The 25,766-nt window shown below is 42.1% G+C and overlaps 1 protein-coding gene across 1 annotated transcript in view; it reads right to left on the bottom strand.

Annotated features, from left to right (window-relative positions):
• Positions 1-25,492, bottom strand: part of CCDC88C (coiled-coil domain containing 88C) — a 102,755-nt gene extending 77,263 nt beyond the window's left edge. Inside the window, exons 1-3 of the mRNA XM_082484801.1 lie at positions 25,348-25,492; positions 25,137-25,237; positions 16,724-16,832 (exon numbers count right to left, since the gene is read on the bottom strand). Coding sequence (XP_082340927.1) covers positions 16,724-16,832; positions 25,137-25,237; positions 25,348-25,407 — 270 coding nt within the window. The 5' untranslated portion in view covers positions 25,408-25,492. The remainder of the gene's footprint in view (positions 1-16,723; positions 16,833-25,136; positions 25,238-25,347) is intronic.
• Positions 25,493-25,766: the final 274 nt, after the last annotated feature.

Below are 25,766 nucleotides of genomic sequence, written 5' to 3'. Positions count from 1 at the left end.
CAGCCAGAAAATGAGACTTTGCACTATTAGAGCTACAGCATAATGAAGTATGTTCAGCTAAACCTGTACCCTGCTCTGTCTCAGCAGAAGAGACGTATTATCTCAAGGATTGCGGCAACAGTTTACGCAGTTACTCAAGTCTGAATCTTCTTGCATGAAGGTCAGTGTTACAGAACATGAAAATAAATGTATTCCTCCTCTCTCAAGTGCAGCTGTCTTGCTAATCTCCAAGATGACATATTCCTCATATATCAGTCACCAGTTTAAAGCCCTGATTCATACAGAGAGACTTAGGAGCGCACAGCAGGTTATTACTTCAGCAGGTTGCTTATTTCTACGAAGCGTAATACTCCTTGTAATTCTTAACTGCTTTCCCCCTCTAGGGCATACAGCGTATGTCTTGGGAACTGGAACAGGCTTGCTCTGAATATCAAAGGAAAATTAATGACTTGTCATTAAAAAAGGTGAGAGGTAGTAGTTAAACTCTACTCATTCCTAGTCGGTTCCTTAGAAGGCCAATGATCTTTAAAAATCATATTTTTCTCTGTTTAATAATTGTTTAGATGATATGCTAAAAACAAACAAACGTGTTGCCCCTGCAAACAGAAATTATTTTAGGCTGCTGTGTATTTAATATTGTAATACATTAGTCAGCCCAGTTGTTCTGTTAAGCACAAACTTCGATGGCTTCCCAAGTGCTAGGAAACCAGTTCACTCCATTCATAATTTGTTTGATATAGCAGCAGTGTGTGACAGGGATGTGGAAGGGTCCATATCACATGAAATGGATGATGATTAAACAAACTGGGAGTGTTTAAACTGACACAAAAACCTCCCTCTCTCCCCGTAAGCGTAGCAAGCAGATCTCAGTTAATGTTAAGAGCCAAAATCTGCCTTTTTATGAACACACAACTTCCCTGAGGCCTTGAGATTTGCATTACAGAGTACAAAAATCTTTCACATCCTTTCCTAATTTAAGACTAGCAGGAGAAGCTGAGAATACCCTTCTAGTAAACTTTTCAGAGCACCCAGCAAAAAGCACTACACTGTAACTCCAGCATAGCATTTGAACACTTCCTTGCACATACAGAATAATTAAGTGACATCTTATGTTAGCCAGCTAGAATCCAAGGGGACACATTAAGATACGCTAGCATAATAAGCCTAAGAGTTTACGTGACAAGGAGCTGCCTTGTTGAAGCAGCTGACCGTGACTGCAGTTCCAAACTGCCATACCTGGGGAAAAAAAAATAGCTTCTGTCACTGTGGATGGCCCTATTAACTGCAGAAATTCAAGCCATTAAGTGCAAGAGGAAAGTCTATTTAATAGGAGCTTCCTTCATATTGCAAAACAGCAAGAATGCCAGGAGACGTAGCGAACACTCCTCCGCAAAGCTCTCTTGAGGAAGCATGGGTGTAAGCATTTATAGAACCATAGAATGGTTTGGGTTGGAAGGGACCTTAGAGATCATCCAGTTCCAACCCCCCTGCCATGGGCAGGGACACCTCCCACCAGCCCAGGTTGCTCAAAGCCCCATCTAACCTGGCCTTGGACACCTCCAGGTGTGGGGCAGCCACAGCTTCTTCAGGCAACCTGTGCCAGTGTCTCACCACCCTCACAGTAAAGAACTCCTTCCTAATATCTCATCTAAATCTCCCCTCTTTCAGTTTAAAACCATTACCCCTCCCCCTATCACTACATACCCTGATCAAGAGTCCCTCCCCATCTTTCCTGTAGGCCCCTTTAGGTACTGGAATGGGCTGTAAAGTCTCCCCAGAGCCTTCTCTTCTCCAGGCTGAACCACCCCAACTCTCTAAGACTGTCTGAGGGACTTCCTATTCACAAGGGAACACATTCAAACTGAGTTTACTGTATCTGATGAGGCAGTCATGGCTCATGAAGGCAAAATCCGTGTTACCTCACATCATATGCCCTCCACAGCATGACCTGACTTGGAAACCCTTCATGCCCAGCAGTCACAGCAGATCCAACTGATGGAGAGAACCAGTTCTTAGAGCCTGGCATCCAGCCAACAGAAGGCTTCCACTGAAAGTTTCAGAAATTTGGAAAGCTGTACGTTTCAGTTCATATGGATTCATGCTCTAGGTAAGTTAAAGTCACCATCAATATCAACAAATCTACCTGTCAATAAAGCAGAAATTTCCAAGTTGTTGGTGCAGTGACTGCCGTGAACCCGGTAAAAAAGATCATGTCTCTGATTTTCGCCATCTTCCAAGTAAATCTATCAGCAATCTGGAGTGTAGGTGTTCTAGGGTCAGGACATTCACAGTCTTCTCCTCTGACAACTGTTCCATTTAATTTATTTACTATTCTTAACCTATTTTGTAAGACACACAGATGTGCTTTGATATCACTCTTTTCCTTGTTTTGTAAAACTAGCTTTTTTCTTCTGCTTTTCTTACAAGTGCCCCAAACAAAACATTTCAGGCCAAGTTAAACATTTCACCTGGTGGGCTGTGAAGGTAGGAAGGGGGAAGGAGGATTTAAAAATAAATAAATAAATAAAATCATGGTCCTAGTTGAAAGTGGAATAAGACAACAGTTAAAATTATCACAATGAAAAGGAGCTTAAAAATCCATACTACTTATTCATATCTATTTTTTGTTACTGTAGAATCAAACCGATGTTAAAATATTAAACAAGTTACATTAAATACCTTGGAAACATCTCACATCTGAACTGACCAGTACAAAAAACTTAATGGTATTTTTTTGCATTTTCAGCTCTACTCTACACTCAAGTGCACTTCATTATAACTCTCAGACTAACTTGACAGTACAACAAATCTCCATGGTGAGAAAGGAGTTCCAGGCATCTCCAGACTTGTACACTTGTCCATTTTGTAACTTGCTGGTACTATATTAGGCAGGAGCCATTCCTTACCATCCCAGAAAAAAAAAAAAAAAAAAAAAGAAAACACAATGGCTGTGCGTACCCCAGCGAGAGAAAACTGTGGCAGTCAACCACTCCCCATCATTGGCACCAGTAGACAGAAGATAAACAGGGAAGCAACTGTAACGTCACAGCATATACCCCCACAGTGCATTTACTCCTGCTTAAAGGAAAAAAAAAAACAAAAACGACTCAATGAAACATACAGTTCAAAAAAAGAAGTACTCTGATGCAAATTTTTGATGCAGGGAGTTTGGGTTTTTTTGCCCTGTTGGTTTGGGTATTTTTTTAAATATGGCTTTGTTTTGGGAAGAAAAACACAAGGATTGAGTATTTCCCAGCTTTTTCTCTGCTTACGCAGATGTATCTTTCAGCAACAACTCTCTACCAGTTACACAAGCACAAAAACACAGAGAAGTGCAACACTATATACTCAAAAAAAGACTACAACAAAATAAATCTAGGGCTAACCTGATAACCTTCTTTGGCACGCTGGCCAGAAAGTTGCTTTAGAATCGCAGATTCACCTATGCAAAAGTATCACACACACAAGTGGCAGGTAAGCTATAGACACTGGTTTTGCGGTACTGCAGAGGTACAGTAAAAAACTGTCAGTTAAAAAGCATATTTAAAACAAATGTGCTGAATGCATCTGCTTGTCACCTCCTTTGTGTATTAAATATGGCTGGTGGAAGCGCCAAGACTCCCAGTGTATACTAAAGTTTTAAGTTCGGAATTGTATGCTACATGTGACAGAAAGCACAACAAATCAGGAATTTGTTTGTGTTTTAAGCATCATTCTGCAGCATTTACCCAACTAAAAAACCTGCTCTTTGCTATCAACTTTCTTGACTTACAAAAGACTTTAAGGAATTCAGATTAATGCCGCTTGATGGGAAAGACTTGCATGAGTATCAGTAAGATCAAGGTGGTCTGGTTTGGGTTTCTTTTTTTTTTTTTTAATGCATTTAATACTTAAGATTTTCCCTTTAGAGCCTCAAGAGGTTAAGCCACTAGTTACAAATGCATTTCTACTGGTTTATAAGCAAACTGAAAATAAACTTCAAGTGATCTGTCCTTTATAAACAGGTGACAGAGCACGGGCCTGACTGCCTAGTCTGCATGCTGGAAGAGTAGAGCAGTTCCGTTAAGACTGTTATAAAACTGACTGCTTTTTACTCTGCCACATCAACTCAGCTCTCTCATCCGAGCACATCTCTCTTACTAGCAGGCTGGGCAGAGCGTTCAAAGCCCCCTAAACTAGATGTCCTGCTAAGCTCAAGATTGGGAAAGCAAGTCAGGATGAGTCCTTCTGCAGATATTCAAACGGTTGCCATAAACACTGCAAAATCTCCAAGTACTGATAAAGTGTGATAAATATGTTGACTTTGGTAAAGGCTGCAATATGCTGTGAAGGAGAAGAGCCAAAACAAATCACGATCTGGCAGACAGTTCTGGTTTCACAATATCCAAGTGTATCAAATCAAAACTGCTTAAAGACCCCACCACGCAAGATGCTCAGCATCTCAAGTTTCACCAAGTCAGTCTGAGAAAGTCAGTGCCACTTAAAATCAGGTCCTACATCATATAAAGAAAGTGCAACTGCAAGTTAACTGAGATGCTTTACGAAACAAGAGGCAAAACTGCAGCTGTGTCTTACAGAGACAAGTCTTCAAGCAATAACAAATGATTTTAAGTTTGAATCCCTCAATTGCATAGAATTTGGACCCAGCTATTTATAAAGAGAAAGGGCTAAGTGAAAAAGGGAGATCAAAATCAACTTTCCAATCCACATTTTGGCTCAGGCTGCAAAGGAAATGCAGACTGGAAGAAACGCAGGACAGCTCAACCAAGTTTGAGAATTAAAACAGAGCACTCTGGTTTAGTTTCTTCTGCATGACTGGAAGCTGGGAGCTAGATTAAGTGCCAGAGCGCTGAAGTGTAAGCAAGGCTTCTAATAATGGCAGCTTTTGTGGTCCTCTACTACAGACTCATTCCTTCTGCATGTAAAACTGTAAAGATACATGCACGTGCTGTTCAGATAAGCATTTGCCACAAACCTTGAATACAAAGACAAAGCCTTCAGTACTGACACACAGCTCTTTCATATTCAGGAAAACACAGAACACACAGGGTGGGGGGTTTTGCTTGGTTGGCTTTTTTCCTCTCCTTTTTGCAAGATCAAAATTGAAGACAACATTTATTACATTAAAAGGAAACTCCATGTAGTTAAATTGTAGTTCTGCTTTGGAGTAACTAAGCAGTCTAGAGATTCCAATTAAATCAAACATGTAAGTAGTCAAATTAGAAGTTTGGGGTTTGTTTTTTTTTTTTTTTTTTTTTAAAAAGTGAAGGATGCTTTACTTTTAAGGTAACTACTTCTCAGGACTGATTCTGTTCCTTTGGAACTTGGAGCCTGGCAAATGAACCTTTTAACACACAATAATTCTGCATTTAACATCAAAATGTGAAAAGAAATTCACCTCCTTCCAGTTGCTGGCAGTAAATGCTTATGCCTCCTGTGGGACTCCAGTCACTTAGCTTTACTGTAACACAGCTGCTCCAGAATAAACCAGGCATTAACCTCAGTACTACCCTCCCCTTTTCTTCTAACACACACTGTGTGCCAAACAGGTCTTCCTGCAATACAAATTTGATGCTGCACTCCCTTACAAATACCTTCCCAGTGGATGTATTACAGATGGGATCACCATTAAAAAAAAAAAACAAACAAGCAAACAAAAAAAACAAACCACAAACACAACACAACAAACCCTGGAAAACAACTCTTTGAAGTGCCACAGGGAACTCATCTATCTTCTTTTGCTTCTCAGCCTTACAGCAAACAACTTGGTTGTTTTTGAAATGAGTTCTTTAGCATCAAGTAAATAAAGATGACTTTTTCTAGAGGAAGAACACCTATTATAGTTTAAAATTTTAAAAAAATATTAATAACCCACTAAATCATTTTCACAGGACAGGAAGATATTTAAATGGAATTCATACAATATTTTTCCTTTGTGCAAAGGCCACAAGTCTTTCCTACCACCCCCAAAGGAGCAGATGTCTATCACTTATCTTGATCACCTAACGGGCACTAACAATGTCATTCTAAGTCTAAAAAACAAATTAAATAAACATCTAGAGACTTAATAATGCTAATTATGAAAGAGAACAGACAATGACAGTTCCACAGGGGCCATTTCAGTCTGCTGAGCAGATTTTTATTTAGGCACTTTTACTGGCCATATGAGGACCCAGCAGAATTTAAACACTTAACTCCCCTTCAGCTCCATCTCTTAATCATAATGGGAAACAGGAGAGGCACCAGCTCACACACAGCTTCTATTCAAATAGCCCATCTAAACAGCTATAAAAAAGTCATTCTGCTTCCTTAAAGTACAGTGCACAAACACATTACTTTGCTGCTTTATTTGCTCTTTAGAGTTTGCTTTTTTTAAAAGCCTTCCTTTTAAAAACCAACATATTTGCAAATGGGAGATGGATGCGTGCATCAGCGAGGGACAGCATTTCAATTTCTGTGTATTTGTGAGCTGATGCCTTCCCTAATTTGGGCGTAAAGTCCATACACCATGTAAAGTAAGAAATACATCCTTTCCTGTGGTTGGTCTTCAGCAAAGAAACTACCACACTAAAACATCCTCCTGTCCCCAGGTCCAGAGACCCACTTGGAAGGGTAAATCCCATCATTCTTCACCAGGGTAGGTGACTCCACAACCTCCATGCCCATTTCTCGGCCCAAGAGCATTCACCTTTGCCAAAAGTACTACTGAAGGCCAACATAAGCTCAAGCAGACCTTTACAACGCAAACCACATTTTGTTTTCAGATGTAAACACAACTCCGCATTTGGATACCATGCTCTATCCAAGATCTCCCATGCATTTCTGAAACTGATAATCACTCCTTCAAAATGACAGATAAGCACCACTTTAAAAGACATCTCAAATATCCGTCTCAGATGAAAACCCGCTGTGGAAGAATTGCTTACAGGTCTAATAAGTCATTAAAAAAAAAAGCAAAAAAAAAAGCAGTGTACAAGAAGGTGAGAGTTCGTTGCCGATCTTTGTAACAAAAGCTAATTACAGTGCTGTTGGAGCGGAAAGCTTAGGCCAGCTGAGTTAGAGGCACAAAGAGACACCTTTGCTTATGCCACACCACAGGGTCACAGATGTCACTGGAACTGAGAGGAACAAGCCTTGACACCAAACCTTAAACCAGAGTCAGAGCTTTGTAAGAGTAAGACCATGGACTGGGTCCAGTGTGCCACAATACAGCATTGTGACAATCTCCTCAGAAAACGCCACACTGGATTAAACATTTGTACAATCAGAACATGCAAAATAAGAACATAAATCACTTTCCTTTGCTACCTGCCATTAAAAAGCAGGAATTATTTGCTTTGGGAACTGGTATGCAATTAGGGGGTTTGGTTTGCATTCATATTTTATACATTTGTGGAATTTATCTTCTTGTCTCTTTAAAGACTTTTTAACGAAAAGGACTAAATGACATGGAATTCATTACAGAAACACAAGCAACAAAGCAATCTTTTAACTTTCATTTATCAAAAATAAATCCCAAAGCTATTTTCAGCTACAAGTGGCATGCAGGCTATTTTCTAACTTACCCAAAATTGGTAGGCTCTACAAAACCTAGTTTCTTCCTTTGCAAAATTTTCAGCTGACAAAAAATGGAACATTTGCCTGAAATCCAGGCAGCAGGACTGAACACAGCTGTCTGGTGAGACTGTCTGAACAGTGACTTATGTCTTAAACCTAATATCCAAAAACATATATGTAGTAGAAGACTGAAATATCCTGTGGCTTTATCATCGGTAATCACAGCAATAGTCTAGGAGATTAACATTAGGCCTTGGCTTTCATTAAGAAAAGCCACAAACACTCTCACATTACCCTCTTTTAAGCCATATAAAGGACACAGTAGATGCATTCTGTAATTCAAACATCCCAAGAATTGTTTTCAATTGACATGTCAGAGGTTAAGTAAATACTGCTGTGTGGGAAACAAACAGCTATGCCATACTGTAAAATTTGTACAGGTCACTTCCATTTGCCTCCATATTTTAGGACACTGCTCCTCTCTTTTCTTGGCTCAGCTTGTTCATTTGTCCACACAATGAATTCACACCCCTCTAGCTTTTTAAGCAAAACAAAGACAGGACTACACAGACACATGCCAGCCTATTCTGGCCTTTCCCTTATACTAGCTCCCGGAAATCACAGGCAATATAGTTTAAAAGCCAACCTATTCTCTTCCATCTGTTTGAGGTCACTATTTCATTCTGTATTAAAATGCACGTGGAGCCTCAGGGGAAAAAAAACCAAACAACTAAACTGTCTCCTTCAGCTCAGTCCTCCATTAAACTTCCAGGCATAATTCAATATATCAGCTGAAATGCATCCTAGAATCACAGCCAGTAATCTCAGTCAGGTGTCCGACAGCATGCCACTAGCTAACTGAAACAGTAGCCCTCACCAACCTGGGAACACTTTTCAAACCGACCTCGGCAGAAACTTATTTCAGCTCTGGGGCAGAAATGTTTGTTTTGTGTAGTCCTTCTGGAAAAGGGGAAGGCAATTCTCAATAAAAGCATCAGACAGTCTGGCTGGTAGTGATGAGTCACCTGTCTCTTTCTCACCAAAATACTTAGTAAGAGGACCTATACAAAACGACTGTGATCCTTGTGATTGTTCTTATGCTCATTCCATTTGCAGCAAAGTGGTACCACTATTTTCAGGTGAAAGACTAACGTCACGGTTCAGCATTTTCTAGAATGTGTACGCCAAGCTCAGTCATTCCCTTGCCCTGTACCCACCACAATAACTGACCGTCTTCACAATACTGGTCTTACACGCAACCTTCACGTCTTACAACCGCGCACCTGCAGAACAGAAAACCTAACTCAAAACATTTTTGTCACTGAAGAACCAGGGTGGCCTCGTTAAACTAAATACTGCATAAATACATACAGACAGTCTGTGACTGTAGCAAGTTTAAACTAACTAGAGAAGTCAAATTAAGCAGTGGAAGCAAATATAGAGCTAATCAGGTCCTACTCTAGGTCATGCCTGTGGCAGAGTGGCAGTATCTCCTGGGTCCTAGCCCACTGCCTTACTGAAACACAGAGCATCTCTGCTTATTTGTCATACTCATATTTACTGTACACTTGTGAAAAAAGACTAAGATACAGAGAGCCTCAGCAGCTGCTCACCATTGTTTCTGAACGCAGCTGCAACAGAAGGCCATGAAGACCTGTATGCTACCTTTGGTAGGTGCAACACCACAATTCCCAGTGCAGAAACAACTCAGGAGACTGCATGCATGTAGCCTGCTCAACTGTACGGAAAAGGGAGAGAACACACTCTTAAAAGCATATGAGATCAGCAAAGTATTTGAAGTAGAAAGAGCTTATCTGTTGAAGCTTCTGGCACCTTACTCGAGGAAGCTGACATTCTTGGTTAATAATCTTTGAATTTAAAGCTCAAGATGAGGAAAAGTCCCCCTAAAGCCAAGTGGCTAAATTAAGATTTCTAGGGAACAGTAATCAAAGGAAAGCAGTCACCCAGGCATATACACCAAATGGACATGGCTGGCAAGAAAAAGTTTAATCACCTAATTCAGTAGGTCATTGTGGGTACAAACTCTCTCCCTCAGAACAGAGGAACGTGTTTTGACTTCAAGGTGTGCACTTTTATGTGCATTTCTAGCATTTGGTGTTTACTGTGCCAAGGACTTTATTACTAGCCCACTAGAATCAGCCTGCCTAGTAGGGAAAGATTTCAACTCACAGAAGAGGACATTGCTACTTACAGAGCTTTATTTATAACGAGTACAGTTGTCAGTTCATAACTTGTGCCCAAATCTGGAGCTCCAAGTTTGAATTCCTCTTTGCAATCCAGTCAAGAGCTCTAAACCTGACTAAATTCTCCAACTACAGAAGCAGTTGTTCTTTATTGATCTGGAAGCTACTAGAATTGCAAGACCTTCCCTGACACACCGGGAGAACCAGCTTTTGCCCCAACCTGAAGACATTTTTTTCTCTTTTCCCGAGGTTAGAAACACAGCACTACTGCAGCCCCAGCACCAAACCACCCACAGCAACAGCCAGACTCGCAGGCAGCTAAATCCCTTTAACATATCCGAGAAAAACCCTGCTGCTTGTACTTGTTTTCATAGAACGGTTTAGGTTGGAAAGCACCTTGAAGATCATTGAGTTCCAACCCCCCTGCCACTGACAGGGACACCTCCCACTACACCAGGTTGCCCAAGGCCACGTCCAGCCTGGCCTTGAACACCTCCAGGGATGGGGCCTCAACAACCTCTCTGGGCAACCTGTGCCAGTGCCTTACCACCCTCACAGTGAACAACTTCTTCCTAATTTTTAATCTGAACCTGCCCTCTTCTAGTTTAAAGCCATTCCCACTCGTCCTATCACTACATGCCTGAGTAAAAATCCTTCCCCAGCTCTCCTGTAGGCCCTGTAGGTACTGGAAGGGCGCCATAAAATCTCACCGGAGCCTTCTCTTCTCCAGGCTGAACAGCCCCAACTCTCTCAGCCTCTCCTCATAGGAGAGGTGCTCCAGCCCTTGGATCATCCTCGTGGACATGGACCTGCTGGAGCATGTCCAGAGGAGAGCCTTTTTGTGTTGGGGACTCCAGAGCTGGATGCAGTACTCCAGGTGGGGTCTCACGAGAGTGGAATAGAGGGGCAGGTTACGCAAATATACAGCAGCCAAGTAAAAGGAGAAGGACACAGGTCTGAAGAAACCTGCCTTAAAAGTAAGGCATCCTTGCTCATCATTATCTCTGAGCCCAAATGAGGTGGGAAGGGTAGGATTTGTGGTGATACTAGGTCTCCAAAAATTCAGTGAGTGGTTTCATCTTTACTCCTCCACACACTCACTTTAATGTAAATGCTAAGGGTTATGAGTTTCTTATTGAAGCTGCACAAGCCACACAGTCACAACTGGTTTCAGAGTTGTATGATTTTTCAGTTTGATTTTTATATTTTGTTTTGGGTTTTTTTTTGTTTTTGGGTTTTTTTTTTTGTTTTTTTTTTTTTTTTAATGAAGATATATTTTCAACCTATTTAGAAACATGAAGCAATCTGCTAGGTATTTAGTGGCCACAACTGCAGCAAATACAGGCAAAAAAAATACAGCCATGACCACATTGCAGCATTTCTTCCAACAGTATTTCTCATCCAAGTATTCCAGATGTGGCCATAACACCCACACAGGGACTAGCCAGGGGATGATCACATTCTTTTTTTCTTCTTCTGTCAACCTCAAGTTTTTCACATAAATGGTAGGAATTTTTGCTTGAGAGTGCAGTACATACTGTTGGAGTGATTACTGGCATTTTTGAAGGTTAGGAAACTAGCTCACATCCACACAGATCCTTCCATAAATTTAGGGTTTTTTATAAACTAGTATCAAAGTGATTTTTATTTCCTTAGAAAAACCCTAAACCCAAGGACTGGCACACGAGCAGAGGAAGCACAGCAAAGCTTCCACTGCCAGCCTGCCTTAGGCCTCCTCCAAAACTCTATAGGTCCGAGCATGTTCTCCACGTGTTGCAGACATCGGGGCAGCTGCTCTTACCTGGACACTTCAAATACCAGCACCTACAGGATTTACATATTCTCTACAGCACAGCAAAGGGATAGGCCAACACCCCTGAGATTTTCTAGCTTTCTTCTTCCACCATCAGAAGTGACAGAACCAGTAACAGTTCCTGCACAGTGTGTTGCAGCTTAAGGGTTTTTTTGTTCCCTTTTTTTTGTTGTTGTTGTTTTGTTTGTTTGTTTTTTAAATTGCCAAGAAACACTGCCAGAAACAGGGCTAGTGCCACACCACTATGAAGACAGTTGCCACAGCTGGGATTAATGACCATTTGGAAAAGAAGCACAAGGCCCTGGGGAACTAAGGCTGTAAAAACTCACTTTCAACAAGGGTCAAGTGCTTATTTCAGTGAAGTCAAACATCCTTCAGTCTTGCAATACTCACACCTGAGCTATTTTCAAGCCAATTTAATTGGACCAGTAGATAATCCTTAGTGGAGCTCACAACAGAAGCATTTCAAAGTGAAGGCAGAGCTCAGGAATAGCAAGATAATTTCATCTGTGTTGCACTGGGCTAGCCAGCGTTGGCTTAAGGACCAGCATTCCCAACTATGTTATCAACACAAGTCAGCAGACGACAGCTGGAGGTCCATCTGTTCCATATATACTGGTTAGCTGTAGTATGTGGTAAAGACTTCACCCTTTGAACAGGATGCACAACACCTGCACCAGTGAGAAGCGGATGGGCATCTCTTCTCCAAGACACTCAGTTCTCTATTGACCCCTTTAATCAATGTCCTCACTGCAGTTACAGACAGTAACCTGTAATTCTCTGGGCTAAACTTACAAAGTCCTTACAAAACCATTTTGAATTCCAGTTTAAAGACAGCCGAGTGTCTGAATTCAGTCAGAGCAAGAAGAGACACATAAAACTCACGCTATGAGCAATGAACACACTCTGCCGAGCTCAGCCCTTTTCCAAGACATGGCATCAATTCCAGAAGTTTTATGACCAGCCATTTCTCCAGTGAACCAGTGCCATAAGAGTTATTAAATGCAATTAATGACAGATTCTCTGGAACACTCGTGAAATCCCACAGCAAAATGAGTCATTTGCCTGGTTTCAAAAGAGGGGCTAGTAACAGATCTGCAAAGGTGCAACTGTTCAGAGAGTGGGAAATGCAGAGATGTTGCCTCCTACCACCACAAACAAATACTACATACCCAACTACTAAAAAAAAAAAACAAAACACACCACCAAAACCTGCAGCAACCAATGTTGTCCCCCATTTTAATCCCCTGTTTTAAGAGTTTTGACACAATGCTTTTCCTAGTAGCCATTACCAATCTAGTTTTACGCAGCTCATAGTTGTGGGAAGGCAGCTCTTCAGAAAGTTATGAACAAATTCAGTTAGCAAACTTCTAAATATGAGAGGTTATTTGAAGTGGGAAAAAGCTTCTTCATTGTTATTTATCCCTCCCAAGTTATGCCTGCTGAAGCACAGACAGGAGCTCATCTTCATGGCTCAGATCAAAGCCGAATTCCCACAATAACCTCATTTGTTTATAGTCATTCCCAGCACAGACCCTCAGCCTAAGAGATCAGGAAAGCCCCAACATTGTGGAGAATACCTGGATTCATGCTTCCGTGTTAGACCTGTCCTTGTTTTCTGAAGTAATATTACCTGTACTAATGAGAATTTTGCTTTAACAAAGAGATTAACTATACAAATATGAGAAATCAGATATGAGATACAGAAACACTAGACAATCATATGATCTGAAATGTCAACTAGCTTCTAAGTATCAGAGTTAATTTGAGTAGCCACTTATGTCACCTTCCCCAGATAGATACAGTTTACAGTACCATGAATTCATGTCATACTCCTGACCACTCTTGCCCAGTGCAGAAAGGGGCAAGTATTCTTTCACACCTACCAATGTCCTTAAATAAAGAATGAGGTGGCAGTTTCCTTGTTCTAGGAGTCCTGGTCTACCAAACTCAGTAACTAAGCCATAAACTTGGCTTGGGTCCATTAAGCGAAAGGGAATGTAAAATGTCAAGGCCAACGCTGTATTTTTAGAGCTTTTGTTTCTCTTGAGGAAGCAGCAAATTTGCGTTCCTATTGTTTGTCAGGACCTCTTCCCTCCCACTTCCAGTCTGCAATCAAATTTGATGTACGTTTTAAGTCAGTAAGACACTACCCTCATTTTAACTTAAGCTAATGTATTAACACTACTTCATCAAATAATACTCACAACTTCAACCTACTTAAAAAAAATCTCTAACATTCAGGAGAGAAGAGGCCTAACAATATTTAATATATTCCAAAGCATTCTTTCAGTTGCATGTTGAAAAAAAAAAAATAGTAAAAGCTACTTATATCAGACCCTAAAGCACAAGAAACCCTCCAAGTATCTAACACAGACACTAGTACAGACGTGACATTACACTTGGCATCAATCACACATAGAGCTAAGTTACAGCATAGGCAATTGTCCCACTGTACTCAGCACTGGTGAGGCCACACCTTTAGTACTGTGTTCAATTTTGTGCGCCACAGTATAAGACGGACATAGAGGTACTGGAGAGGGTCCAGAGAAGGGCAACAAAGCTGGTGAAGGGTCTTGAGAATAAGTCTTATGAGGAGCATCTGAGGGATTTGGGTTGTTTAGTCTGAAGGAGGCTGAGGAGAGACCTTATCGCTCTCTACAACTACCTGAAAGGAGGCTGTAGAGAGTAGCACAATGGTCTCTTCTCAAAAGTTACAGCCAATAGGACAAGAGGAAATGGCATCAACTTTAGGTTAGAGATTAGGGGAAACTTCTACACTGAAAGGATTATCAAAGACTGGAACAGGCTGCCCAGGAAAGTGGATGAATCGCCATCCTTGGGTGTATTTAAAAGTCATCTAGATATGGTGCTCAGGGACATGGTTTAGAAGTGGGCCTGGTAGAGTTAGATAACAGTTGGACTTGATGATCTCAAAGGTCTTTTCCAGCCACAATGATTCTATGATAGGTGGCCTTAACTCCTCCCAGACTACAGAGAGTTAAAGGCTGCACACAACCCCTGAAAGGGAATCTCAGATTAGCATGGAGACCTTGGATTTGCCCTGAAGATGTGATTGTGACAAGGACAAGTAAGTTTCTTATATAATGTTATAATCACAAAAAAAACCCACACCATGTGGTTTTATTTTAAACTTTGTTGTAATTAGACATTTTAAGGACAAAATGCAAAGAACGATCAGCTCTCATGACTGCTTTGTTTACATACAGTATATATGGTCTTCAGGCAGCAAGACTCATAGTACTTAATTTCTGGACTAAAACAGGAACAACAGTGTGATGCCTGCTCTACTGCAAGTCTCAACTACTGTTTCTCATTGAAAACTCTGTGCCTTAACCTATTTTAGCTGTTGCTAGTTTTATTGGATTATGATTACACAGCTAAACAGCTAGGTCAACAAGACACCAAGTAACATATCACATGATTCTGAATCACTTTTTTTCCCTGAATCTGATCTCTCTTCAGGTACTTTTTTAAAAGAGGTCAGATTATCAGCTCGATGAAAAAGAATTCACACAAATAAGAAGCTTTAAGAGTTTCAATACCTGAAGAACCAGGCTCTAAGATTGTAAGTCTTGTGGGGGTGGGGAGAGGGAGAAAGACTAGTACTGTCCCTGTCCTTAAACATGGTCCTTTTTCCTTGTAGAATCCATATACATTTATACTGTTCAGTGGGTAACAGAGAAACTAAAGGAAAAAAAACACAAACAACCCTTCAGCCTCTAGTTATGACCAAATGGAATTTCCCCTTAGAAATCACAAGTCTCAGGACTGACATCACATTGCATCAGCATCTCCAGTTCTCAACAATCGAGACACAGGTCAGCTGCCTTCAGAAATATATGATACCCTCCTACATCATCTCAAACCTGAGTTAGGCAATTCATTTTTCTAGTAGGCCGCTGGAACTTGTGCAGATGTGTCATCCACCCCATCTGACTTTTTCTCAAGTCCCTCTCTCTTTTAGGCTTCCCTAAGCAAGTTCAGAAGCAAAGGAGTGGCAATAACGAGGAATAGCAGTAGGCAAGCTCTGGAAGAGAACACCATCAAAGACACTACTGCAGTTAAGCATTACATCTCTTCTGTATTTTGAAGACAAAGCCAATACAGAGTTTCTTCTACACATACAGAAAAGATGAAGTCCAGGATGAGCACACGGACATCAGCTCCTACAGTTTAGTTGTTTTGTCCATTATATGATTGGGACACATTTGCAGAGGAGCATTTCAACAGTCTTTATTGCTTTCAGACTGGTTTATACTGCACAACACTCAAATCTGGCAAAAGATGTGTAAAAGAAAAACAGTACAACAGTTACCCCCTCTCACTAAGGGGTCTAAATATACACAGTGTGTATACAGAAATTCTATTTAGAGCAAACGAATTCACTCCTATGGCTTTCTAGCAACACCCAACATGTATCTAAGTCTGCAAAAGTGCTCAGCTGTCACCACTGTGGTTTTAGAGAAGCACTATTACAGCAGAGGAACACTGACTGTCAGTTCAAGGATGTCACAGAAGTGCACTATTTGTGAGAATTTGCAGTCATTCCTGCACTGAAGTCTCTTACACAAGCAGTTCAGAACAAACAACTACTTTAACACCTAAGAACAGGTACACAGCATGAATTTGTGCTTATCTTGAAGGTGGACTTATTTTTCTTAATTAATAGTATATCAATTTGAGGTTTATATTCTAGCACTAGAGACATTTCTTCATAACGATTTATTTGCCATCAGTCCTTTTAAGAGAGGGCTACTTGTTTTAAACAAGTTTTATACCCCAAAACATTATTCCAGTTTCAGCAAACCCCTCCACATACACACCCCACAACCCCCACCATAAAAGAGCCTTTTTACTACATGTATCTCCAAGTGCACAGCCTGCCAGCACAATTTCTGCTTTTAAAAAAAAAAAGAAGGGGGGGGGCAGGGAAGCAGCCTCTGGCCATAGAGAAGGTAACAGTATTGTCGTTTCATACGGAAAGCATGGCTGAAAGTACTTTTACACAAACACAATTTCCTCTCCATTTCCTGTAGCAAGCTGCTTTTTGAGACACCAGCTCCTGCACTAGCTGGAACATTATAGCAGTCACCACAGATCAATGAGCATAGAGCAGAAATCTCACCTGATAGTAAGTCTTAATGTTTCTGACTAAGATGGTCAGGTTTTGAACCCGAAGATAGGTGTCATTATTTACGTGCTTGTTGACGCGTTGGTTGGTTGGTCGAGGATCTCTATTAAAAGAGGAAAGAGAAAATAAAGTATTACCAGTTTACTCAGTGCTAAGACTTAGCATCTCAAGAATGCGCCATTAGGAAAGCCCTTAAAAATTCACCCATTAAACGTGCTGACATAGTTATACAGGATACATATACATTAATTCATGTTAGAATAAGCTCATTACCTTTGCAACTATGTATAACTTGGAAATCTTCCTGGGTGCCACAAAGTAACCTACTTTAGGTTAACTCACACAGCCATTCAGGGCAGCTTCCCTCCTTATTTATATTTCCCTGAAGCAAAGAGCATATTTAGTTTGTGCACACTAGATCAAAGCAGAGTCTGATAATAAGGGGTTTATCTTATTCAAATAAAGAGAAGCCTAGGAAAGACTATCATGCCTTCCTTGACTTTGGAGTTTTATGACAAGAGGAGGGTGTTAACACTTGATCAATGATCGCTGTGCAAATTGCATAATCCAGCCATATTATACATTTAGCTGAAGGGGAAAAAGGAGCACTGCACTTTTATTATACCCATATCATCTAACTAGGTCTCTCTCATATACCCACTGCGTCACAAAAAACAGCTCTACTAGGCTTCAAGATACAAAAAAAATATAAACATAGCTGGAGACACAAGACAGACATGAAAAAAGTCAGTGGAAAGATTCTAGGGAAAGAAGCCTCATTTTTTTTTTTTATTTTAAAGGAAGTAAATCAAAATTGTAGCTGAAGCAATTGTATTTCTGAAATAAAAAACACAGAAAAAACCTGCAAATAATTTAATATGAATGTGCACCTTCAGATTCTCTGTGTACACCCTAACACCTTGCAAAAAAAAGGAACGTGAAAACCTTTATCTGCCAATAGCATATATCAAAGCCTTGTGTTTCCCCTCTAATAAAGACTCTTATCAGCAAACTCCTACACAATCCAAACACCTGCCTCCCAGAGCTCTGCTTTGGCTGTTAATTAAGCCATTCACAGCTCTTCCAGGGCCAAATATTGAACTTAAGTGTTGACAAGGGAAATAAAAGAGGAACTGATCCAATATTTATTTTTTTAAATATATCTGCCAAAGTTTACATAAGTATGTCAAAGAGCTTTTTCTTTCTTTTTAATTTTTTTTTAATGCACAACCATCCCAAAGCACCTCTCTAGTGAAAGCAGTGCTATGTGTATCCTATGACAGAATACATAGATATTCCAGAGATGAGAGAAAACTGCCTTGGCAGCAGATAACATCACACGTAGTATTTATGTACCGGGTTCAAGCAAACTGAAGTACAGATGACCAAAACTGCCACTGGCATAAAGCAGCAAGACCCCACACAGCCTTTACAGCAGCAAAGGATTTTGTATACTGACTGGCACGGTAATAAATTATGAAAAAAGAGAACAAAGAGAGGCAACTGTAACAAGCTTTTAAAATTAAAGCTGTAACAAGTATTCCATGTTACTGTTGCTCAGACACAGGAGTGCAGAAGCCATACCCATACACGGTTTGACAGTATGGGTCTTCAGCAACACAACAAGTTGAAGAAGTGTAAATGGCACCTGGCCTTAAACTCAGAGAGTACCTTGCCTTCACTATTCTGAGCAGAAGCCGGATCCTGAAGGATGCTTAGCCTTTTTAGGCAAGGTCACGACAACAAACCCAAAAGCTAAAAGGGAAGAAACAGACAGTAAAGAGAAGCTGGCCAAACAGAAGGGTCAGTTTACAGTTCTCGTTTCCACGTGACAGTTTACGTAGGCAGCACGCTGCCTGTATCACTGTCTTTGTATAGTGGAGCAATACTCCACGACCCTTCCCAAAAGTGCACAAAACAAGTCAAAAATCCACAAAAATGCACCCACCGGCCACAGCAAAGGAGAGGCCATTTCTTCAGCAGCTGTAGGCAGTGTAACTGCAGGACATGGATGAGGTTTTCAAAAGCACGTAAAACGGAACAACTCCTCCTTCCAAGACAAGACCTGCTCGTCTTTTGGCACAGTGGAGCTAGTCATCTGTTACAAGAACACAAGCATTGGCAGGACAAGGCCCTCAGAAGAGATTCTGGAGCTTTTATCCTATCATCTTCATTAAGGGTAATTGGTTGCCCCAAGAGCCCTTAATTCCACTGACCTCGGGGTCCTCTTAACCTGGAGCCAAGCTGCAGCACATAGTGTCACTGGGGTAGTCCTGCTTCCTCCTCACAGGCAGGTAAGTTAAAAGCTTTTCTGAAAACGGAACGTAGCTTGAAAAAGTGACTGCTTGAATTTCTGAATATGTCATGTAACCAACTTCACCCAGCACCTCAGCTCACTTCAGAGAGAACCCTCTGCACAAGATGCGGAAGGCCAGCACAGCCTGCGCTTCGAACTACCACAGGGCTTATGGTCTCCACTGGGAAAACTAAGCAATTCCTTCTCAACAAGCAACATACCACATCTTCATTTGTTACCATATTTTTTCTTAATCAGTCAGATAAGCTCAAGCACTGACTACAGTTGTCATAGCTCCATGGCTAAGAACTTGGAGGAGCAGCCTAAAGTTGCTTTTGCAGTCAGTGGGAGGTTCCCAAAAAAAAGACAGACATTCTTTTCCACTTGCCAGGTAAGCCCAGCTTTATCCAGTTGAACTGGCAAAACATCTTTTGACCTAATAAGCACAAAGATGAACACTTATAAGAATCAAAGGTCCAAGGCATGGGTTTACTCAGAATTACATCTGCACTCAGGGAAGGAGTGAGCTGCCAGAAAACGCAGAGCCACACGTGCTTACCGATCTCAATAAGTGAAAGAAAAAGGCTAAAAACCTAGAGAGATCGAGGTACTCAAAACACTAGAACCTGAACAGCCTGATCTACAGCAGGAAAAAGCAGGAAGGGGAAGCAGAGTCCTCAAGGAAAAAGGGCATCTGAGTAAATTTACACCGTAAGAGACATTCTGTGTTAACACACGTTTCTAGCCTAAAGAAGACAGAGCTATTGGTACCATACTCTGCACATTATAGCTTGGCTGGTGAAACCTGTTTATGAAGAATTTTACAGCAAGAAACTCTTTCCAAGGATCATACTGAAAATTAAAGAGATTTTTTGCAACACTAACCAGGTAACCCAAACATTGTCAGGAATTTGTATCTGAAAAATCCCTGAACACAGCCTCAGTGAGACGCTTTTTCAGTCCTTTGATGTTTGATCTTTCCCTTACACACAAATGTAATGAAAACTACAATTCTCTTTTTTGAAAAACCACCTACTCCTCAAGATCAAAAAAGTTATCTAAATAAGAGTGAGGTAGCACGACTGAGGTGTGCCTAAAGGAGGTATTTCGCAAACCAGTAAAAAAACACCCAAGCCAAATATACAGAAGGAAAGCCTCAAACCTCACTATATACCCAAACATTTTAAAGAAGTCCTCCAGTTTGTACACTTTCATGACTTTTAAAGGAGGACAAAGGAAAGGAAGTGTCAGGAGACGGGGTCAAATGACCCGTTCAGCTGGCATGGGGCCTGCAGCACAAGTGCTTGAAGATGCAAACCCTTAAAGCCAACAAGTAATAAAAGTAACAAAAAAAAATATCGTTTTTAAAACTCAGAATTACAATCCCTTTTGAGCAATTTCTGACAAGTAATTTTGATGAGTAAGGGGCCCAAGGGTTATGAGATGCCAGAAGGAGCCGGCTGTGCCCAGCGTGCCCAGAATCCCGCAGCTCTTGGCTCTGTGAGTAACTTGCTAGCTGGAAAGACACGACTCTTGGACCAGGCTAACTCTCCCCTCCTCTAACATGAAGTGGGATGAAGCAGCTGAAAGCTGGAGACATTTCTAAATTGCCTTAAAAATACACCTTTAGATAAGACTTTAAATTAAACAGATGCCTATCTTCAACCTTCTGCTATTTGTGCCATTTGCTACAAACCACAAGAAGCGGGCACTCGCAACGTGGCTGTTCCTGTCACGTGGACTAAATTAAAGACGACAGATTGACAGTACCACAAACCATGACAGCTGCAATTTCACAGAATCACAGAATTTTCAGAGTTGGAAGGGACCTCGAGAGATCATCTAGTCCAACTGCCCTGCTAAAGCAGGATGGCCCAGAGCACATTACTCAGGACTGCATCCAGGAGGGTCTTGAAAATCTCCAGGGAAGGGGACTCCACCACCTCCCTGGGCAGCCTGTGCCGGTGCTCTGTCACCCTCACCGTAAAGAAGTGTTTCCGTGTATTTGAACGGAACTTCCTATGTTCTAACTTGTGCCCATAATTTTCCATTTAAATGGAAAAAAACTCCTATTATCATACATTACCATGTGGTTTTAATGCAAGTGGTTTTATCAGACGCATTCCTAATAAAACATTCAGCAAACACAAACATGTAACAGAAAACCATCAATCAGAAGAATTAGAACAAGCCTATATGAAAACGCTTACGTGCTTGTGTGCCTGTATGTGTAAACCCCCACATCATTTCCCAAATAAAACTTTCTATAAGAGGTTAAACAGGGTAAATATTTGCTTATGCTTGTAGGTATTATGCCACAGCTGCAACTGTATCACCGAAGGCGGCCAATGCAGTGTCACCACGTGCTCGTTTCACACCAGGAAGTGACACACAACCATCAGAAAAAAGTTCTTTAAAATCTGTCCGCAGAGAAGCTCGTTAACCTGATATACATAAATCCACCAGAAACACAGCAGCTCAGGACACAGCAGTTCCACTTTGAAGATTAACAAACGTTTTTGTATGCAGAGTATTCAGCCAGTACTGCAAGTCTGCAAAAATCAACGTGTCCTTCATGCGTGATCAGGTTGGGGCATACACTTGGACAGAACACAGGAAAAGGAAACCACTCATTTACAGCAAAATGACTTGAAAGAAACATTGGTCTTGTTTTAAAATATAAGTGGCAAAATCAGATGCTGCTGTCTGCCTCCTCCCATTAGATTTAGCTGGTTAAGGAGCTGGGCACCACTACTGAGAACTAAGCAATCCCCAACGCTCTTTTTTAAGAGGGTCTTGCTTTGTTAGGGATCACCAGCAAGCCCAGTAGCTGGTCCTCTTCTGACTGCATTGTGGCCTGAATCTGCCCAAGCCCAGGCCGGCTCCCCTTTCTCTGCCCTTGCGATGTGGCTACATTTGGTGTGCCTTAGCAAACTACATTTTATTCAGGGCCAGCGTTCCTGGGAGCAGTTTGTTTCTGACGAGGATGGAGCGAAAGCACAGCCCCGTTTTCACCTCCTGTCACGCAACCCAGAAAAGCGATAGGTGTCACAAATCTCTTTGGTGACACAGCTGCCTTGCTGATAGGAACCCACCACCTAAAAACTGTTGACACCAAAACATCAAGCAGTTGGGATCTTCTCCACCCACTCAAAGCTGCCAGACAGCCTTTTGGGCAAAATCCAACCTATTACAACAGAAACCAGAGGCTGACTGAACTTGCACAGCCCACTCATGCCTCAAACAGCTAAAGCCGTCCTTTCGCTCAGCAATCTCCACTCAACAGGTATATCTGGATTTCTTCACAGATCCACCTGTCTTTTTGGCCATGGATTAAACTTAAAATCTGCTTAGCTGCAGGACAAAAACGTTTAATTTTTAATAATGAAATTTCCAATTTGGCTTTCGAAATCTTGCCCCGAAGAACCCTGTTGATCTGCAGCAAAGCACTGCATCCCACCTGGTGTTTAGATGCAAGCTCACGTGCCTGTTATTTGTGTTCCGGTAAGCAGGCAAGCAGGATATTTCACCTAAAAAACTAAAAGCAAAACAACACACGAATGAGGAGACAGCTACCCACACCGGGAGCCCAGTTCTTTTCACTCTGCTACCCCGTGCCCTCTGCATGTGTGTGCATGCATGCATCTGTGCTTTCAAGGCAATCAACACTATCACAGCATGGCACATCAAATTCTAGCAGATTTATCGAAGGCCTTCATTAATACAATTTTAGCAGGAAAAAAAATCTCAAGCCAACCACCGAAAGTCATCTTCAGGGAGCAGGATTTGAAAAAAGAAAATGATGAGCAAGCATTTTAAAAAACACATTTATTTTTCTATTCTGAAAGCTTTGTGGAGCAGAAACACGCCTTGCAAGGCTTTCCTGATTTACAGGCAAGCAGTAATTGCACTGCAATTTCTAAAGGTGAAGTCAGGAAAAAGTGAAGGTCATAGACAGCACCTCTCCTGAGTGCCTTGCTGGGTTAGGATACATAAATACAACCGTGATTCTTCCCAAGTTAAACAGTTTTGGGCTTTCAATAGAAAGCTCTTGGTTTCAAGCTCCTTAGACACCACCAGAAGCACTGCCAAAGCTGCCTAAAAGGGGGAAAAAAAGCCCTGATTGTATATAACAGCACAGTTTCCTATTGCACATTGCTTCTGCTTCCCCCACTTACACTTTCTGCAACACTGCTGGCAGAGACATTTTTTGGAAAAAACCAAAACTTATTTTCCTGACTGCTTAAGGCAAGTGAACATGCCAGGGCATTTCTCACAAATGCATGATATCTGCCAAAATGCCAAGTAGTGTCACTGCACTCAGTCAGTCTATACACTTACTTTCCTTATTTCTATGAGATCTTATCCTTCACTCCTTGACCCCAGAGCATTGTTAAGTTGCTCCATAGACTTTAACAATTTTATGGCTCCTTAGATGTATTTCAATGGCCAGCTACAAAATGTTTAAGTTTACATACACTGCCTGATAAAGCGCTTCTAAAATACATCACTCATAAGAATGCCACAGTCATTCAAAAGCCACATAACTTCAGCCTATTTAATAACAAAATTCAAGAAGGACTGAGTATTAAATTAATTTTTCTTGTTTGAAATAATAAGATTCTTTCACATATCAGTTAGAGATAGTTTAGTTAGTTAGACCTGCAGCAAATGCAACTGCCGCTATTCCTTGATAGTTTGGTTGGTCATCTCCATGCCAAACACAGTGGTCATAAATCAAAATCCAATTTCCCACATCTTGGAAAAGTACAAGTCTGGATCTGAATGCTCATATTCAAGGCTCTAATTTGCAGAAAGTTCTCTTTTTAAAGTGGAATTACTCCTTGAGAAGTACTGGAAATTATGTCTTCTCTTTACATCAGGTTTCCATCCCAGCTAACACTTCACACCACTAGTTTGTTATCCCCAAGTGGGCTGATTGATCCGGATGCTGTCCCAAATCACGAATCTTCACCAGCTTCACTATCTAAGTTCCACTTCACAATTTCCACCGTTGCTAACATCAAAACAGAAAAGAATTTGATTACCTTTTCAAGGTGGAGCAGCCAGGTACCAGAAGAGAACAAAACTTGCTAACTTGAGTGGGTGGGGCACCGGTTGTCAGACTCTTTTTTTTAAGAGTTACTTTTCAAGAACTTCACTTAAAGATTCTACTATGACCCCTTGGACTTGGCCTAACATTGCAAATCACTGGTCGAGCTTCAACTGATTCCATTCCCTTAAAAGAGTGCAGTGCCAAAATCGAGTGATTTCAAGTCTCCTCCCCTGAAAGTCAAATGCTGCTCCCTACAAAGTCTTTATCAGATGCATTTCAGAATATTTAAAAGCAAATTCAGAGATGATACAAAACAGTCAATCTCTACAGGCAGCAGACCAGCAACAGGAAAGGATGTGGTTAAAAAACGTACAAGGTTTACCAATAATTCACTTCAACGTTAAGGTATTTTCAGTATTTGCTCTTTTAACCTATTTATAAGCTTCCTCAAGACATACCTTTACAGTGCTGGCCGAAAGAAATATCACCGAAGTCGGTGGATTATTATTTTTTTTCCTGAATTATGTATTTAATAGCAAAGTTTACACGAGAACGTAGACATGCTTCAGACGAAGACTTCCCAGCAAAGCTTCATATGATAAAGTACTTTCATTTCCTTATTTGTACTACCACATACCTTCCCCTAAAGCGTATACGAACAACTAAGTAACTGGGGAGAAAGCAAAAAAGCAAAAAACACATCCCCCCCCCCCCCCCCCAAAAAAAAACAACAAACAAACAAAAAAAAACCCAAAACTAGAAAAAAGTTAAAGCAGATTTTATAGAACTGGATGAGTCGGGGGGAGGGGGGGGTGTCCCCCCTTGTTTTTGTTCGTTTCAAACAACACCAACCCGAAGGAGAAGAGGCAGAGCCGCTGCCTCGACCCTACCGCGGTCCCTCCGGCCACCCGCCGCGGAACCGCACCCGCCGGAGCCGCTGCCCCACCGGGCGGCCCCGCCTGAGGCGGCGGCCTCTCCTCAGCCCCGCGCCGGCCGAGGGGACGAGGAGCGACACCACCACCACCACCCCCCCACGACCCCAGGAGCCCACTCACATCTGCAGCATGATTTTGTTCAGGACGACGCCATCCACCAGCTCCATGTAGACGCCGAGGTTGTCCTCCTCCCCGCTCCCCAGGGCGCCGAAAGTTTTCACCTGCCGGGAGCGGGAAGGACAGGGCGGTTGAGGGGATGGCGGCCGCCACACACACACACACACACACACACTCACTACCCTCCCCTCCCCGCTGGCCCCGCCGCGCTCACCCAGGTCACCAAGGGGCTCTGCAGGAAGAGCTCCAGCAGCTCCGAGACGGTCACGTCCATGGCGGCGGCGGCAGGCTGCGGCAGCGGGGCCGGACTCACTCGGGAGACAAAGGCGCGGAGCCCATGGCCCGCCGCCCCGCTGCCCGCCGGGCGCTGCCTACACGGGAAACAATGCGCGCCTCATCGCTCCCCCGCCACGGGGGGAGACGCCGCCACCGCCGCCTCTACTGCCGCCGCGGTCCCTCCTCCCGGCAGCAACAGGCAGGACACAAGCCGTGAGGGGGGGGGGACAGGGCGGGACGGGACACAGCCGCCCGAGGCCGGGAAACTCCGGCGGGGGAGGCCCCTCAGCCCGGCCACCGCCTCAGCCCCACTCCGGCCGCTACCACCGCGCTACCTGCGGCGGGCGCGCGCCCTCG

Source organism: Vanellus vanellus, assembly GCF_965231255.1.
Source record: "Vanellus vanellus genome assembly, chromosome: 6".
Classification (NCBI taxonomy): Eukaryota; Metazoa; Chordata; class Aves; order Charadriiformes; family Charadriidae; genus Vanellus; species Vanellus vanellus.
The sequence above is the reverse complement of the archived record's forward strand: the minus strand, read 5'-3'. Positions and strand labels throughout refer to the sequence as shown.